Source organism: Pristiophorus japonicus, chromosome 3 (genome assembly GCF_044704955.1).
Source record: "Pristiophorus japonicus isolate sPriJap1 chromosome 3, sPriJap1.hap1, whole genome shotgun sequence".
NCBI lineage: Eukaryota > Metazoa > Chordata > Chondrichthyes > Pristiophoridae > Pristiophorus > Pristiophorus japonicus.
Window position 1 is genome coordinate 22,498,532 of NC_091979.1, and position 18,165 is coordinate 22,516,696.

The following is an 18,165-nucleotide window of genomic DNA, read 5'->3' on the forward strand; positions in this document are numbered from 1 at the left end:
AACCGGTCCCAATGCCCCAGGAATTTGAATCCCTCCCTGCTGCACCACTGCTCAAGCCACGTATTCATCTGCGCTATCCTGCGATTCCTACTCTGACTATCACGTGGCACTGGTAGCAATCCCGAGATTACTACTTTTGAGGTCCTACTTTTTAATTTAGCTCCTAGCTCCTTAAATTCGTTTCGTAGGACCTCATCCCTTTTTTTGCCTATGTCGTTGGTACCAATGTGCACCACGACAACTGGCTGTTCTCCCTCCCATTTCAGAATGTCCTGCACCCGCTCCGAGACATCCTTGACCCTTGCACCAGGGAGGCAACATACCATCCTGGAGTCTCGGTTGCGGCCGCAGAAACGCCTATCTATTCCCCTCACAATTGAATCCCCTATCACTATCGCTCTCCCACTCTTTTTCTTGCCCTCCTGTGCAGCAGAGCCAGCCACGGTGCCATGAACTTGGCTGCTGCTGCCCTCCCCTGATGAGTCATTCCCCTCAACAGTACCCAAAGCGGTGTATCTGTTTTGCAGGGGGATGACCGCAGGGGACCCCTGCACTACCTTCCTTGCTCTACTCTTCCTGCTGGTCTTCCATTCCCTATCTGGCTGTGGACCCTTTCCCTGCGGTAAGACCAACTCACTACACGTGATACTCACGTCATTCTCAGCATCGTGGATGCTCCAGAGTAAATCCACCCTCAGCTCCAATTCCGCAACGCGGACCGTCAGGAGCTGGAGGCGGATACACTTCCCGCACACGTAGTCGTCAGGGACACCGGAAGTGTCCCTGAGTTCCCACATGGTACAGGAGGAGCATAACACCCGACCGAGCTCTCCTGCCATGTCTTAACCCTTAGATACACTTAAACTGGTAATAACAATGTTAAAAGTTACTGACCAATATAAGAAGAAAAAGAAAAACTACTCACCAATCACCAGCCAATCACTTACCCCCTAGGCTGTGACGTCACCTTTGTTTTTTTGCCTTCTCCCTGTAGCTGCACCGGTACGCCTCTCGCCGACCCCGGACTCGCGCTGCTCCGAGCTCCCGCCTCCTCGACTGACTGCTCGACTCCCGCTGGCCTTTATAGGCCTCTCGCCGACCCCGGACTCGCGCTGCTCCGAGCTCCCGCCTCCTCGACTGACTGCTCGACTCCCGCTGGCCTTTATAGGCCTCTCGCCGACCCCGGACTCGCGCTGCTCCGAGCTCCCGCCTCCTCGACTGACTGCTCGACTCCCGCTGGCCTTTATAGGCCTCTCGCCGACCCCGGACTCGCGCTGCTCCGAGCTCCCGCCTCCTCAATTTATAAAGCCAAGGCTGCAGCCTTACCAACCTGGCCTGCCACCATCAAACATGTGTGTCCCAGGAATTGGTCTTTGGTGCCAGGATTTGCCAAGGCATAGTCTCCCCTCTGAATGTTCCTGTCCCCTCCGTACAGAGAAACTCCACACCATCCACTCAGCACCTCTTTGATCGATGGGGCTCAGATGAGGCACCGGCCACAAGCCTCCATTCATTCCCATTCCATTGCTCTGGGTCACTCTTGTCAGTTGAACGAAAGACCTCAAGGATGCCCCAAAGGGCTTTACAGCCAATGAAGTACTTTTGAAGTGTAGCCACTGTTGTAACGTAGGAAACCCTGCAGACAATTTGCGCACAGCAAGCTCCCACAAACAGCAATGTGATAATGACCAGATCATCAGTTTTCTTCAATGATGTTGGTTGAGGGATAAATATTGACCCAAGACACCGGGAGAGAACTCCCCTGCTCTTCTTCGAAATAGTGGCCATGGGATCTTTTACCCGAGAGGGCAGACGGGGCCTCATCCGAAAGATTGATTGGTATACACGTCCTGCGCTGGATGCAATGGTGCTCTGTGGCTCCACTGCCGACATTACACATTCCTCATTTCAGCAGCAGGAATCAGTTATCCAGTGCCACGTACTCACAGTCTGCACTGAGTCAAAGCATTTGGAATAACTTTAGCTCCATTCACATCATGTTATAAGAACATAAGAAACAGGAGCAGGAGTAGGCCATTTGGCCCCTCGACCCTGCTCCGCCATTCAATAAGATCATGGCTGATCTGATCATGGACTCAGCTCCACTTCCCTGCCCACTCCCCATAACCCTTTACTCCCTTATCGTTCAAAAATCTGTCTATCTCCGCCTTAAATATACGTTTGGGATTAGTTCATTTTAACCCCATCTTTATCAAACTTTTTGACCAGAACATAGGAAATCCCAAGAAAAATATCTTCACACAAAGAGCATGTGGAACGCACTGTCCCAAGAAGGACCTAGATGCACAATCAATTGGAGAGTTTAAAACAGGAGATTAAAACTGAACTTGGGTATAGGGAGTATAAATTAAAAGTTTGTGGATGGGTCAAACTTGGAAAGGTTGTAAGTAATGAGGAGTAGACTTCATAGACAGACTGGTGAAATGGGCAGATGCAATTTAATGTAGATAAGTGTGAAGTGATGCACTTTGTGAGGAACTGTTGTGTATGGAGAAAGAGTCAGATTGAACACTGTGAGCTCAAAGTAAAGTGTGACCGTAGTCTTTTATTGCAGGTCTCCCGAGTGCCTCTCCAACCTGTGAAGCCTCCTTAAATACCTGTGCTCCCAAGGGATTATGGGATCCCTTGGGACTTCAGGGGATGAGCCCTCTGGTGGCTGTACAGAGTAAATACAAGTCCACATATATAACAGGAACAACATGGAGAGGCGGTATTATCTATTTTAAGAGAGCTGCAAGGTAAGAGGGACTTGGGGGCTGCTTATACACAAGTCCTTGAGGCTGGCAGGACAAGTTGAGAAGGTGGTTAAGAAAATGTGTGGGACACCTGGCTGTGCAAATAGGGGCATTGAATACAAAAACAAGGAAGTCATGCTAAACCTTTACAAATCTCAGTTTGGACCTCAGCTGGAGGATTGTGTCCAATTCTGAACACCGCACTTTAGGAAGGATGTCAAGGCCTTGGTGAGGGTGCAGTGGAGGTTCACCAGGATGATTCCAGGGATGGAGGACTGCAGTTATGTGGCGAGATTTGAGAAGCTGGGATTTTCACAGAGCAGAGAAGGTTAAGGGAAGACCTAATCGAGGTATTCAAAATGATGCCTCGGTGTCCTTGATGAGTGTCTCTCCGGTCTTGGTCAGCAATGGGGTGGGGCCTTGGCAGCTTGGGCCGTAGGTGGACTTGACTGCGGTGAAGAACCCTCGCACTCATGGCTGTCGACCAGCTGCTGAATCTTCTGTGCTTTCTCCACCCACCATCTAATCCCCTGGGAGGACAGACGCACCAACGTCAGTGTTCTCGATCAGGTCAACACCCCCAGCATCGAAGCACTGACCACACTCGACCAGCTCCATTGGGCGGGCCACATCGTCCGCATGCCTGACACAGGACTCCCAAAGCAAGCGCTCTACTCAGAACTCCTACACGGCAAGCGAGCCCCAGGTGGAAATGTTTCAAGGACACCCTCAAAGCCTCCTTGCTAAAATGCAACATCCCCACCGACACCTGGGAGTCCCTGGGCCAAGACCATCCTAAATGAAGGAAGAGCATCCGGGAGGGCGCTGAACACCTTGAGTCTCGTCGCCGAGAGCATGCAGAAAACAAGCGCAGGCAGCGAAAGGAGCGTGCGGCAAACCAGTCCCACCCACCCTTTCCCTCAACCTGTCCCATCTGTGACAGAGACCGTAATTCCCGTATTGGACTGTTCAGTCACCTGAAAACTCACTAGAGTGGAAGCAAGTCTTCCTGGGTTTCTAGGGACTGCCTATGATGATTCAAAATGATGAGGGGTTTGGATAGAACAAGTCAGGAGAAATTGTTTCCACTGGCAAGTGGGTCAGTAACCAGAGGTTTAAAATAATTGGCAAAAGCACAAGAGGGAAAATGAGGAAAAAGTTTTCCACCCAGAGGATTGTTAAGATCTGGAACGCATGACCTGTGGATCAGATTTTTTCAAAAGGCAATTAGACATGTATTTGAAGAGGAAACATAGAAACATAGAAAATAGGTGCAGGAGTAGGCCATTCGGCCCTTCGAGCCTGCACCACCATTCAATATGATCATGGCTGATCATGCAACTTCAGTACCCCATTCCTGTTTTCTCTCCATTCCCCTTGATCCCTTTAGCCGTAAGGGCCACATCTAACCCCCTTTTGAATATATCTAACGAACTGGCCTCAACAACTTTCTGTGCTAGAGAATTCCACAGGTTCACAAAGGAATACTGTTACGCTCATAATAAAGTGATGCAACTGAGTACTGTATGCAATGAGTAAGTGTGACCTTAGCTCCTTTATATAAACTCCAGAGGGTTGGTACAGCCTGGGTGGCCTGCTTATACACAGTGCTCCCAAGGGATGCTGGGATCCCTTGGGACTCCAAAAGGTAGGCCCTCTGGTGGTGATATGATACAGGTTGCCAAGGGTTACATACATAACAAATACTTTGCACAGTTATGGGGAAACAGCTGGGCCCTGGGATTAAATGGGACAGCTCTTTCAAAAAGTTGGCATAGGCACGATGGGATAAATGGCCATCTTCTTCGATTTTATGATTAGTCGTTTAGTAAATTGGAGCAGTAACAGAGGGACATTGAGGGGGCATCTTATAGACGTGTGTGTGATATTAAACAATATAGAGACGATAAACCTGGAACATGGTTTCATGATAAACCAAGACAGTGCAAGCAGGAAGCACATATTCCAAGTTGGGAATCAAGGACTGATGTCCAGAAGATTTCCTTCACATGAGTAATGGATAAAATCACAGAAATAAGATTTGTTACCGGGGAAATCCTGACACATGACTCGCTAGTTTTCTGTGATGTTGGTGTTTGTTTCCACACGATGGTGTGTGTGAGCTTGAAAATGATTCTTTAAAAAATAGTCTTGTTCAAGGAGATGGACCTTTCCCTGGACCCGTGAGCAACCGAACGTAATGGGTATTTTGTCATAACTTCTTGGATCAATTCCTGAATAAAAGTTCACTCCCGGGCAACGGTAATGAGATTTACTCAGCAGTGCTTTCATAAGAATTGTCCTCTCTTACAGTTTTCAATAGCCAATCGTTGGAGACACCGTGACAGGAATTATCCAAAGAGGGAACATTGGCTTGACTGGGCGACAGAAAAATATCCAGTTATGTGAAACTCTTTCACTGAATTCTTTGAATACCTTATTGTACATCTTTTTGAAATATATATATATACACATATAAAAAAATAAAGGATTCTCTTACCCAATTTTTAAATCTTTTTTTCTTACAGCGACAGCTTATCAAAGAAATTAAGATAGTTTCCCGAGTTCTGTTTCTCTATCTCCCTCTTCCAATGTTCTGGGCACTCTTCGATCAGCAGGTAAGGAACTTTTCCATCCGGGGTTCGGATGTCACCAACATACCAGCCACTCTAGCCCGTTAAGAGCAGTTGAAACTTTTGCGCAATATCTGAAAAGGAATTTGTGTTCCACAAACCTGAGCTAGGAGGGTAGATTCGACAAACTAGGGGTCTCACACATCAATGGCAGGACACTGAAGGGGCAACTTATAAACGTGTATATGATATTAAACAATATAGAGACGATAAACCATGGTTTCTAAGACAGTGGAAGCAGGATTAGCATTTCCAAGTTGGGAGGGGCAGACAGATGTCCGGAAGATTTCCTTCACATGAGTAATCATAAAACCATAGAAACTACAGCACTGAAGGAGGGCATTTGGTCCATCCTGTCTATGTTGGCTCTTTCAAAGAGCAGTCGTGCCCAATCCCACACCCCTGCTTATTGTCCGCAACCTTCTAAGTTCCTTATCCTCAAGTATCTGTCCAATGCCCTTTTAAAATGACGGAGTGACTGCTGCCAACGAACCGAAAGCTGGTGCCAATGACCAGAAGCTGGTGCCAATGACCGGAAGCTGGTGCCAATGACCGGAAACTGGTGCCAATGACCAGAAGCTGCTACCAACAACCAGAAGCTGGTGCCAATGAACCGGAAGCTGGTGCCAACGAACTGGAAGCTGGTGCCAACGAACTTGAAGCTGGTGCCAATGACCGGAAGCTGCACAGAATCATTCTACTTCAACTTCAGACTTTTTATTTTCACCTCCAGAATATATTGTTTGGGAAAAATTGCTGCAGTTACCCTCACCCATGCCTCAGCGTACCTTGATGATAAATCAGCTGTCAAGATCCAATGATTGGTATCGAAAGCAGCCTCTAGTTCTGGAAACTGCCAGCTAATCAGAACCTCGGAGGCCTGACTTCACCACACTTTTAGGATACGTTGACTTACTCGGTCTTGCGTGTTGCCATGGCAAACGAAAGCAGTTTTTTATACTTGACCAAAAATGTTCCCCCCTCCCCCCCATAACATCTAATGTAATCTTTCACTGTTTACGAGGTATTAAATCTTCAGCAAGAGGTGAAAGATGTTTACGGAGTTAAACCCAAACCACCTTTTTAAACAACTGTCAAAAAAAAAATTAAGCCCCTTCGGGGCTTGCCGTTGCCCAGAAGTGTTTTTATTATTAGTCAAATGCGAACAGCCAAATAAAAAACACTGAAACTACGCACGCGTTGCCAACAGTCGCTGCCTTAATATTATTGATGGAATCAGCTTCCGCCAACGTTTCAGGTTGAGCATTCCAGATCCCGACAACTCTCCGAGTGAAGAAATTTCCCATCTCCCTCTAGATCTTTTGCCAATCATCGCATTGAATAGACTTCCAGGAACAGTAGTGGAGGTGAGAGAGAGCCTTCGCGTCATTGTTGGGTGGCTTAACATCTGGACTGTAGGATGTTCATTTTGAAGGATGAGTTAAGATGGACCGAATCGTCGTATTCATCTGGTGAAACGTTCACCCCATCGACCTGGGGCCTGACTCTTTATTATTAAAGGTATTAATTGACAACCTGCAAACTCATTCGATCTGTTGAAAAGGAAGCTAGATAGGTTTGTATCCCCAGGCTGGCGCGTCTAGAACCAGGGGTCACAGTCTCAGAATGAGGGGTCGGCCATTTCGGACTGAGGTGAGGAGAATCTCCTTCACTCAGTGAGTGGTGAATCTCTGGAATTCTCTACCCCAGAGGGCTGTGGGTGCTTAGTCTTTGAGTATATTCAAAACAAAGGTCAATAGATCTTTGGATATTGAGGGAATCAAGGGATATGGGGGTAGTGCAGGCAAGTGGAGTGGAGGTAGAAGATCAGCCATGATGTTATTGAATGGTGAAGCAGGCTCGAGGAGCCTACTCCTGCTCCTAATTCTTATGTAAGTACATGAGGGAGAAAGGAATAGAAGGACACATTGATCGGGTGAGATGAAATAAAGTGGGAGGAGGCTCATGTGAAGCATAAACACCGGTATAGACCTGATGGGCCGAGTGGCCTGTTTCTGAGCCGTAAATTCTGTGTGATTCACAGTGATGGGTTTTGGGGAATGCCACTAACTGGGGGTCGGTCTTTGTGCGATTGTGAAAAATGGGCGGCAGCAAATCGCAGCCCGCTTTACATCTCTCTCCGTTTTCATTTGCGCTGAAGTCAATCGGCAGGGACGTACAGCGAGCTGCCAGCACGCGATCACCCGTTTTACACTATCGCCCCATGTGTCAGGACTTACCGCACAGGCACAAAGTGAGGCTATTCCCCGAACGAGGGGGCTTGCAGGACTTCATCGGTACTTTGTGACAAGATTAAACAGGCAAGCGATTTGTGAGTTTAAAGACTGCCACGCTGGCTTTCAGTCGTCACATCCACGTCTTAAACCCAACCAAACGGAAAGCAGTCCAAGGTTTGTAAATCTTTTGAAACACGCCAAAGTTATGAGTACAGAACAGTGCGAGTCCTGAAACAGGTATTCACCCGTTAAACAGACACAGCACTCTGGTCGGCCAGCCTACACCTACACACACACACACCTACACACACCTGCACACACACACACCTACACACACACACCTACACGCACCTACACGCACACTCACACACACACACACATACCTACACACATACGCCTACACATACACCTACACACACACACTCCTGCACACACACACACACACACACACACCTACATACACACACAGCTACACAAACACACTCACACACACATACCTACACACACACACCTACACACACTCACACATATACCTACACACACATGCCTACATACACACACAGCTACACAAACACTCACACACACATACCTACACACACACACACACACACTCACACATATACCTACACACACATGCCTACATACACACACAGGTACACAAACACACCTACACACACACAAGGACTATGTACAGCAGGCACCTCAAAGCACTGGAAAAGTACCACCTATGCTGCCTCCGCAAGATCATGCAAATTCAGCATTCTCGCTCAGGCCAACCTCCCCAGCATTGAGGCATTGACCACGCTCGATCAGCTCCGATGGACGGGCCACATCGTCCGCTTGCCAGCTACTAGACTCCCAAAACAAGCGCTCTACTCCGAGCTCCAGCATGGCGGGCGAGCCCCAGGAGGGCAGAGAAAACTCTTCAAGGACACCCTCAGAGCCTCCTTGAAAAAATGTAACATCCCCACCGACACCTGGGAATCCCTGGCCCAAAATCGCTCAAAGTGGAGGAGGAGCATCCGAGAAGATGGCGAACACTTCGAGTCTCTTCATCGGGAGCACGCGGAAGCCAAGTCCAAACAGCGGAAGGAGCGTACGACAAATCAAAGCTCCCCACCCACCCGTCCCTCCAACCACCGTCTGCCCCACCTGTGACAGAGACTGTAGGTCCCGCATTGGTCTCATCAGTCACCTGAGAACTCATCTTAGTGTGGACGCAAGTCACCCTCGACTCCGGGGGGACTGCCTGAGAAGAAGAAGCTTTAAGAAAAACTAGGCGTGTGTAAAGAGTGCCGTAATGTGGGGAGAAAGTACGCTATGCCAATGTTGGAAATGCTGGCGCGTTGACGGAAAAATGGCCAATTGTTCTTGTAAACACCTGGTTAAAATTCAGAAAGCAGCAACTAGGCTCTCGAGGCATGCAAGGCTCATTCCTGCGGCAACTGAGGCTAGACAGAGTCAGGAGTCCCCAGTGACACAAGAGCAGCGACGAGTAGCACAGGTTTCCGACTGTTACCACGGATGTTGATCGAGGGATAAATATTGTCCAGGATACCGGAGATAACTCCCCTGCTCTCCTTCAAATAGTGCCGAAAGATCTTTTCCGTCCACCCAAGAGAGCGGACGGGGCCTCAGTTTAACATCTCCGATAGTGCAGCACTCCCTCATCATCATCATCATAGGCAGTCCCTTGGAATTGAGGAAGACTTGCTTCCACTCTAAACATGAGTCCTCAGGTGACTGAACAGGCCAATACGGGAATTACAGTCTCTGTCACAGGTGGGACAGACAGTGGCTGGAGGAAAGGGTGGGTGGGGAGTCTGGTTTGCCGCGCGCTCCTTCCGCTGCCTGCGCTTGGTTTCTGCATGTTCTCCTCGGAGCAGAGGAGGTTGAGAGGAGATTTGATAGAGGTGTTCAAAATCATGAGGGGACTGGACAGAGTAGATCGAGAGAAACTGTTCCTATTGGTGGAAGGGTCGAGAACCAGAGGGTACAGATTGAAGGTGATTGGCAGAAGAGCCAAAGGCGACATGAGGGACATTACCCTAAAAATGTTACACGGCGAGTGGCTAGGATCTGGACCACACGGCCTGAAAGGGTGGTGGAGGCAGATTCAATCGCGGCTTTCAAAAGGGAATTGGATAAGTACCTGAAGGTAAAAAATGTGCAGGGCTGTGGGGAAAGGGCGGGGGGGAGTGGGACTCGCTGAAGTGCTCTTGCAGAGGGCCAGCACGGGCTCGTTAGGCCAAATGGCCTCCTTCTGTGCTGTAACGATTTTTATGATCTATGAATGGCAGAGCAGGGTCAAGGGGCAGTATGGCCTACTACTGCTCCTATTTTGTATGTTCTTATGAATACCATCAGATCTGGGGGTGGCAGGGGGCAGGGGTGGGGTGTTAGGGTTGCCAACCCTCTATAATTGACCTGGAGTTTCCAGGAATGGACGATTGATCATCAAGACACTGCTGCCAGCAAAACCAGGGAGAAAAACCATAGGGGCATTGACCAAAATTATATGTGTCCTTTTCATTTTCTTTGAACACTTTTTGTTTATTAGTTGTACCAATATTGGAGATGGTTGGGGGGGGCGCCAGCTGTTACGACTGAGAGTTAAAAATCATCCAATCGGGTAACAGAGTCTGCTCGCGTTCCAATTGGCCGTGGGAAGGTGGTGTGTTGTGAGGATAGACATGCTGACCAATGGCAGGAGGGTACGGGCGGGGCAGTTAGAGGTGGGAAGTCATGTGACGAAACCTCCAGGAAGACATCCGACCAGAGTTGTCAACCCTCACTGGGGGTCCATCACCTGATATTATGTCACCGTTTGGTCTTTAAACATAAGAACAGGGTGATTCAGTCCACGTAAATTCCTTACATAGGAACATAAGAAATAGGAGCAGGAGTAAGCCATACAGCCCCTCGAGTCTGCTCCGCCATTCAATAAGATCATGGCTGATCTGATCATGGACTCAGCTCCACTTCCCCACCCGCTCCCCATAACCCCTTATCCCCCTATCTTATATGTTTCAGTAAGATCACCTCTCAACCTTCTGAATTCCAATGAGTAGAGGCCCAACCTACTCAACCTTTCCTCGTAAGTCAACCCCCTCAACTCCAGAATCAACCTAGTGAACCTTTTCTGAACTGCCTCCAAGTATATCCTTTCGTAAATATGGAAACCAAAACTGCACGCAGCACTGTGGTGTATCCCCTCTTTCGTCATGCTGGCTTTTTATTTTAATCGTTTCAGGGATGTGGGCGTCGCTGGCAAGGCCAGCGTTTATTGCCCATCCCCAATTGCCCTCGAGAAGGTGGTGGTGAGCTGTCTTCTTGAATCGCTGCAGTCCCGTGTGGTGAAGGTGCTCCCACAGTGCTGGGAGGGAGGGAGGTCCAGGATTTTGACCCAGCGACGATGAAGGAAAGGTCGATATATTTCTAAGTCAGGATGGTGCGTGTGACTTGGAGGGGGACTTGGAAGTGGTGGCGTTCCCATGTGCCTGCTGCCCTTGTCCTAGGCGGTCGAGGTCACGGGTTTGGGAGGTGCTGCCGAAGAAGCAGTGGCCACAACGTAATTTACTTAAGTTGGGTCATTTCGCTACACTAAAGGTGCTATATCAGTGCAAGCCGTTATTAAATCTGCTTTTGCTTCAGGCATTCTTGTCAGGCCCTTTCAGGTGAGGAGGTGAGCGAATGGAAACAAAAAGAAGCATTTGCAGCTTGGGATTGTACTTGGTGATTTACAACGTGTGCTGTGGATCAGTGGGTAGCATTTGTGCTTCTGAGTCAGACGGTTGTGGTTTCAAAGTCCCCACTCCAGTGACTTGACAAATTCAAGGCTGACACTCCAGTGCAGTGCTGAGGGAGTCCAGGTGTCGTCTTTCAGCTGAGACGTCAAACCGAGGCCCCGCCTGCTCTCTCAGGGTGGGGGGATGTAAAAGATCCCACGGCACTATTTTGAAGAAGAGCAGAGGGGGAGTTCCCTCCAGTATCCTGGCCAATACTTACCCTCTCTACCAACACCACAAAAAAAAACAGATTATCTGGTCATTTATCTCATTGCTACTTGCTGTGCCTTCCTGACATTACAACAGTCACTATACTTCTAAAGTATTTCATTGGCTGTAAAGCGCTTTGGGACGTCCTGAGGTCATGAAAGGCGCTATATAAATGCAAGTTCTTTCTTTGATTCCAACACCTTAATGTCAACAATTAACATTGTCGTTATTTTTACCCAGGGTTCTCGATGGACTCTACAAGCCACCAGAATGAATGCCGACTTTGTAAGTAAGCACTAACCATATGTCTTCCAGCTCTGTCATACTAAATAGAATATGTCTTATTAATACTTTTTCATTAGATGCTGCTTATAACATTTTGAATACTCATATTTCAGGGTGGATTTGTCATACAACCTGACCAGATGCAGGTAACCTGGAATATATTTCAACCTCTTGACAATTAAAGTTTGAGCAGAAATAGGAAGTAAAATGTTTCTGTTGTTGATGTTTGCTGGTGTGACTGGGGTATCATGTAACATGTATTTAATAAATAGTTAAAAATATATATGATAGTTTTCCTCCCAGCCTGAAGTAATCACATAAAAATTAGGAGCAGGAGTGGTCCATCGGGTCCCTCGAGCCTGCTCCGCCATTCAGTGAGATCAACCTAACTCCATATACCCGCCTTTGGCCCATTCTGACCGACATTGGCTCCCAACACCACGATTTCAAAATTCTCATCCTTGTTTACAAATCACTCCACGGCCTCGCCCCTCCCTATCTCTGTAACCTTTTTCAGCCTCACAATCCCACGAGATGTCTGCGCTCATCACATTCTTCCCTCTTGAGCATCCCTGATTATAATCGCTCAACCATCGGTGGCCGTGCCTTCAGCTGCCTGGGCCTTAAGCTCTGGAACTCCCTCCCTAAACCTCTCCGCCTCCCTACCTCTCTTTCCTCCTTTAAGATGCTCCTTAAAACCGACCTCTTTAACCAAGCTTTTGGTCATCTGCCTTAACCTCTTCTTTTGTGGCTCGGTGTCAAATTTACCTGTTTTGCCTTGTAACACTGCTGTGAAGCACCTTGGGACATTTTACTACGTTAAAGGCGCTATATAAATAAAAGTTATTATTGTTTCCCTTAATGACCTTTGGTTAACAAAAAATCTTATCAAACTCAGATTTAAAATTGACAATTGACCCAGCACCAACTGCGGAAGAGGATTCCAAACTTTAACCCACTCTTCGATCTCAACTCCATTTTCCTGCCAGAAATCCATATTCCCTAATTCCCCTCGAGTCCAAATATCCATCTATAGCAACCTTGAATATACTCAATGTCTCAGCATCCACAGCTATTTGGGGTCAAGAATGCCAAAGATTCACAACCCCCTTGAGTGAAGAAATCCTCATTTCAGTCTTAAATGGCCGACCCCTTACCCTGAGACTGTGACCCCTAGTTCTGGACTCTGGGGAAACAAATCTCTAACTTATACTGGGGTACAGCCCCAAGGTGCTTGCTGCTTTCCTGCAGCTCGCCCGATTGGCCGTTCGTGACCTGTGAACCCAGACAGTGATTGGAGGTCGACGTTCTGTGGCTAGCACTCTCGATGTCAGAAGGTCGTGGGTTCAAGTCCCACTCCACTAGACATGAGCATATAATCTAGGCTGGCAATCCCAATGCAGTGCTGAGGGAGTGCTGCACTGTCGGGAGTTCCGGCTTTCGGATGAGATACTTAAGCCGAGGCCCCGTCTGCTCTCTCAGGTGGGACGTAAAAGATCCCACCCTATTATTTTGAAGAACAGCAGGGGAGTTATCCTCGGTGTCCTGGCCAGTGGGGAGTGGGACTAATTGGACAGCTCTTTCTGAGAGCCAGCATGGGCACAATGGGCCGAATGGCCTCCTTCTGAGCTGCATTATTCTATGATTCTATGATTGCTTTGCCCCAAAAATGCGTGTTCCAGAATTTCTAGACCCAAATCGGTCTGACGTTCCCTGATCTTAGCTGTTCCCAAGAGCACCGAGGCTACATGTCTTGGGAACATGGGAACAGAAGTAGGCCATTTAGCCCCTGCTGCCTGTTCTGACATTCAGTGAGATCTGTGACCTAACTCTCTATACCCACCTTTGCGAGGCTACCAATGTCAGATTTAAAATTAACAATCGACGCAGCATCAGCTGTTTGCAGAAGATAGTCCAAACTTCGACAACCCTTTGCATGTAGAAGTGTTTCCTAAATTCACTCCTGAAAGGCCTGGCTCTAATTTTTAGGCTATGTCCCCTAGTTCTAGACTCCCCAACTCCCAACTGTAATGTATTTGCTTCATGGGTTCTTTGCTTAAGAATTCATAGCAACACATTGCTGTTAACAATAGTTAGTTTATTAACAATCACTATACATTTTATCAGTTCATCCACTGGGCTCACAACTGCATACCTCACCGTGGATGACCTAGACCCAATTGACTGGGGTTTTATTGAGTCTTGTGAACATCACATGACTGGCTGAGCCACTCACAGTACAACAGCTCTACAACTATTTTGACAATAACTTTAAATCAAGTGACTCCTTCTGGTAAGGGCACTCAAACCCACAAATTTCCAAATAAAATTTCAAAGGAAACTTTGTTCAAATTAAAATTTGGTTGCCGGGGGTGATAATGCACTCCAGTCCCTCCAGTGCCCACCTCTCGCAGAAGGCCGCGAGCGTACCAGTGGACAGCGCGTGCTCCATCTCCAGGGACACCCTGGCTCGGATGTAACTGTGGAAGAGAGGCAGGCAGTCGGGCTGAATGACCCCCTCAACCACCCGCTGCCTGGACCAGCTGATGGCCCCCTTGGCCAGACTCAGGACTCAGGAGCAGTCCTACGAGGAGGCCCTCCGACCTGCCCGCTCCCCTCCGCTCCGGGTGCCCAAAGACAACAGCTCTACAAACCTGTGAGCATACTCCACCGGTGCATACATTACACCAACCAGCAGAAATAGTTTCTCTCTATCCTATCAGTTCCCCTTAATATCTTGAAATCTTTGATCAGATCACCCCTTAACCTTCAGTCCACAATGCAGAGTCTGCCTGAGCATAGACACATAGAAACATAAGAAATAGATGCAGGAGTAGGCCATTCGGCCCTTCGAGCCTGCACCACCATTCAATAAGATCATAGCTGATCATTCCCTCAGTACCCCTTTCCTGCTTTCTCTCCATACCCCTTGATCCCCTTAACCATAAGGGCCATATCTAACTCCCTCTTGAATATATCCAATGAACTGGCATCAACAACACTCTGCGGTAGGGAATTCCACAGGTTAACAACTCTCTGAGTGAAGAAGTTTCTCCTCATCTCAGTCCTAAATGGCCTACCCCTTATCCTAAGACTGTGTCCCCTGGTTCTGGACTTCCCCATCATCGGGAACATTCTTCCCGCATCTAACCTGTCCAGTCCCATCAGAATCTTGTAAGTTTCTCTCATCCTTCTAAACTCCAGTGTATAAAAGCCCAGTTGATCCAGTCTCTCCTCATATGTCAGTCCCGCCATCCCGGGAATCAGTCTGGTGAACCTTCGCTGCACTCCCTCAATAGCAAAAACGTCCTTCCTCAGATTAGGAGACCAAAACTGAACCAATATTCCAGGTGAGGCCTCATCAAGGCCCTGTATAACTGCAGTAAGACCTCCCTGCTCCTATACTCAAATCGCCTAGCTATGAAGGCCAACATACCACTTGTCTTCTTCACCGCCTGCTGTACCTGCATGGCAACTTTCAATGACTAATGTACCATGACACCCAGGTCTCGTTGCACCTCCCCCTTTCCTAATCTGCCGCCATTCGGATAATATTCTGACTTCATGTTTTTGCCCCCAAAGTGGATAACCTCACATTTATCCACATTATACTGCATCTGCCATGCATTTGCCCACTCACCTAACCTGGCCAAATCACCCTGCAGCCTTTTAGCGTCTCCCTCACAGCTCACACCGCCACCCACTTTAGTGTCATCTGCAAACTTGGAGATATTACATTCAATTCCTTCATCTAAATCATTAATGAGCCCTACGGTACTCCACTAGTCACTGCCTGCCATTCTGAAAAGGACCCGTTTATCCCGACTCTCTGCTGCCTGTCTGCCAACCAGTTCTCTATCTATGTCAGAACATTACCCCCAATACCATGTGCTTTGATTTTGCACACCAATCTCTTGTGTGGGACCTTGTCAAAAGCCTTTTGAAAGTCCAAATACACCACATCCACTGACTCCCCCTTGTCCACTCTACTAGTTACATCCTCAAAAATTCCAGAAGATTTGTCAAGCATGATTTCCCTTTCATAAATCCATGCTGACTTGGACCGATCCTGTCACTGCTTTCCAAATGCGCTGCGATTTCATCTTTAATAATTGATTCCAACATTTTTCCTCCTACTGATGTCAGGCTAACTGGTCTATAATTCCGTTTTCTCTCTCTCTCCTTTTTTAATTCAATATGATCATGGCTGATCATGCAACTTCAGTACGCTATTCCTGCTTTCTCTCCATACCCTTTGATCCCCCTGTATCTGCAATACACATAGAATTCTGTTAATTAAAGGGTCTAGATACTATAAATACAATCACTAACACTAAAAGAGTATTCAATTCCAGTTCCTGCCTAAACAGACAACATTAAATGATTTTTCCAAAACTTACATTCATTCAGTAAAAATTGTTTTACACAGTGTTGATCTGATCCTGGAACCTTCCAGCACAGAAGGAGACCATTCGGCCTGTCGTGCCTGTGCCAGCTCTTTGAAAGAGCGATCCAATTAATCCCACTCTCCTGCTCTTTCCCCACAGCCCCGCAAATTGTACCCCTTCAAGAATTTATCCTATTTCCTTTTGAAAGTTACTATTGAATCTGTTTCCACCGCCCTTTCAGGCAGTGCATAATAACTCGTCACGTGAAAAACTAATCTCCTCATCTCTCCCCTCTCTGGTTCTTTTGCCGATTCCCTTAAATCTGTGTCCTCTGGTTACCGACCCTCCTGCCAGTGGAAGCAGTCTCACTTTATTTACTCTTATCAAAATGCCTCATAGTTTCGAATACCCTCCCCTTAACCTTCTCTGCTCTTAAGGAGAACAATCCCAACTTTTCTCGTCTCTCCAGAATTTGGTTAGTCACAGGGGACGCACTGATAGGCGGATTCACTGGTTCTCCCTGACTCAGGTAAGCTGAGTCAGTAACGTTTACTCTTCCGTCAAAAAGCCGTGGGTTTCAAGGTGCAGTGCAGGAGTAAACAGTTTGCTTCTGGCGTGTACTGGGAGCGCTTATGCGCGACCCAGCCCATCACATGGCACCCGTCCAAATCAATGGGCGGAAAAATCACAGGCTGAAGGGGCACAATTTCCTGAATCTATCCCCTTGTGCATTCCTTTGCCCCACCATTGGCGGCCATGCCTTCAGCTGGTTCAAGTTCCCATTTTCTGGAATTCCCTCCCTAAACCATTCCGCCTCTCCACCTCCCCCATCTCCTTTAACACCCTCATTAATAGCCACATTTTGGTCATCCCTCCACTTAAACCGTCTCCACTTATCACGGGCAGCTTCTGTATCGGGCAGATGGTGCGTATCGTTTGCATTTCCCACTGACATTGATGTAGTGAAGTGTTTTTGAGCGCATGATCAGGCTCTCTATAAATACAAGTCTCATATTACTTAATCCGACTAATTGCTTTTGCTTGTCTTTTTTTTTGCTTTTTTTTTTACACAGACTGTTAACGCCGTTTTGATTGTTATTTTTATTCCACTCTTTGATTTGGGCATTTACCCCCTCATTGCGAAATGTAAAATCAACTTGACGTAAGTATTGATGAGACTTTAAGGAATTCTTCCACTCTCTAATCTCAGTAAAAGTGCTGTTGTTAAATGAGGAAAGGATAACGTTGTGTGCACATTGTTGGAGTAAGCCATGTAACTCTCCGATTGAATTGAGCAGAAGAGTCTGCCAATGCGCCATCTCCCAGTCCCGCGACCTCTACCACCTAGCAGGTCAAGGGCAGCAGGCACATGTGAACATGCGCCTCGGAATTCCCCTGTGAGACACACACCATCTTGACTTGGACATATATCGCCCGTTCCTTCATCGTCGCTGGGTCAAAGTCCTGAAACTCCCTCCCTAACAGCACCGTGGGAGTACCTTCACCACACGGACCGCAGCAGTTCAAGAAGGCGGCTCACTGCCACCTTCTTAAGGGCAACTCGGTAATGGCCAATAAAGGCCGGCCTTGCCGGCGACGCCCACAACCCAAGAATCCTGCCAATCTCTCCCTCCTAAAAGTTGTGGATGGTGAGGGTCAATTGAAAATGTCAAAACTGAGATTGATAGAATTTTGTTAGGCAAGGATATTAAGGGTTACAGAACCAAGGCGGGTAGATGGAGTTAAGATACAGATCAGCCATGACCTTATTTAAGGAGGGATATACTTGCATTGGAGGCAGTTCAGAGAAGGTTCACTAGGTTTATTCCTGAGATGAAAGGGTTATCTTATGAAGATAGGTTGAGCAG

The 18,165-nt window shown here is 47.6% G+C and overlaps 1 protein-coding gene across 2 annotated transcripts in view; it reads left to right on the forward strand.

Moving 5' to 3' along the window:
- slc15a2 (solute carrier family 15 member 2) overlaps positions 1–18,165 on the forward strand; it is a 261,524-nt gene that overhangs the window by 107,009 nt on the left and 136,350 nt on the right. For both annotated transcript variants that reach the window (XM_070875245.1, XM_070875244.1), the window contains exons 10-14: positions 5,070–5,156; positions 5,285–5,374; positions 11,865–11,909; positions 12,023–12,055; positions 17,371–17,459. In XM_070875245.1, coding sequence (XP_070731346.1) covers positions 5,070–5,156; positions 5,285–5,374; positions 11,865–11,909; positions 12,023–12,055; positions 17,371–17,459 — 344 coding nt within the window. The remainder of the gene's footprint in view (positions 1–5,069; positions 5,157–5,284; positions 5,375–11,864; positions 11,910–12,022; positions 12,056–17,370; positions 17,460–18,165) is intronic.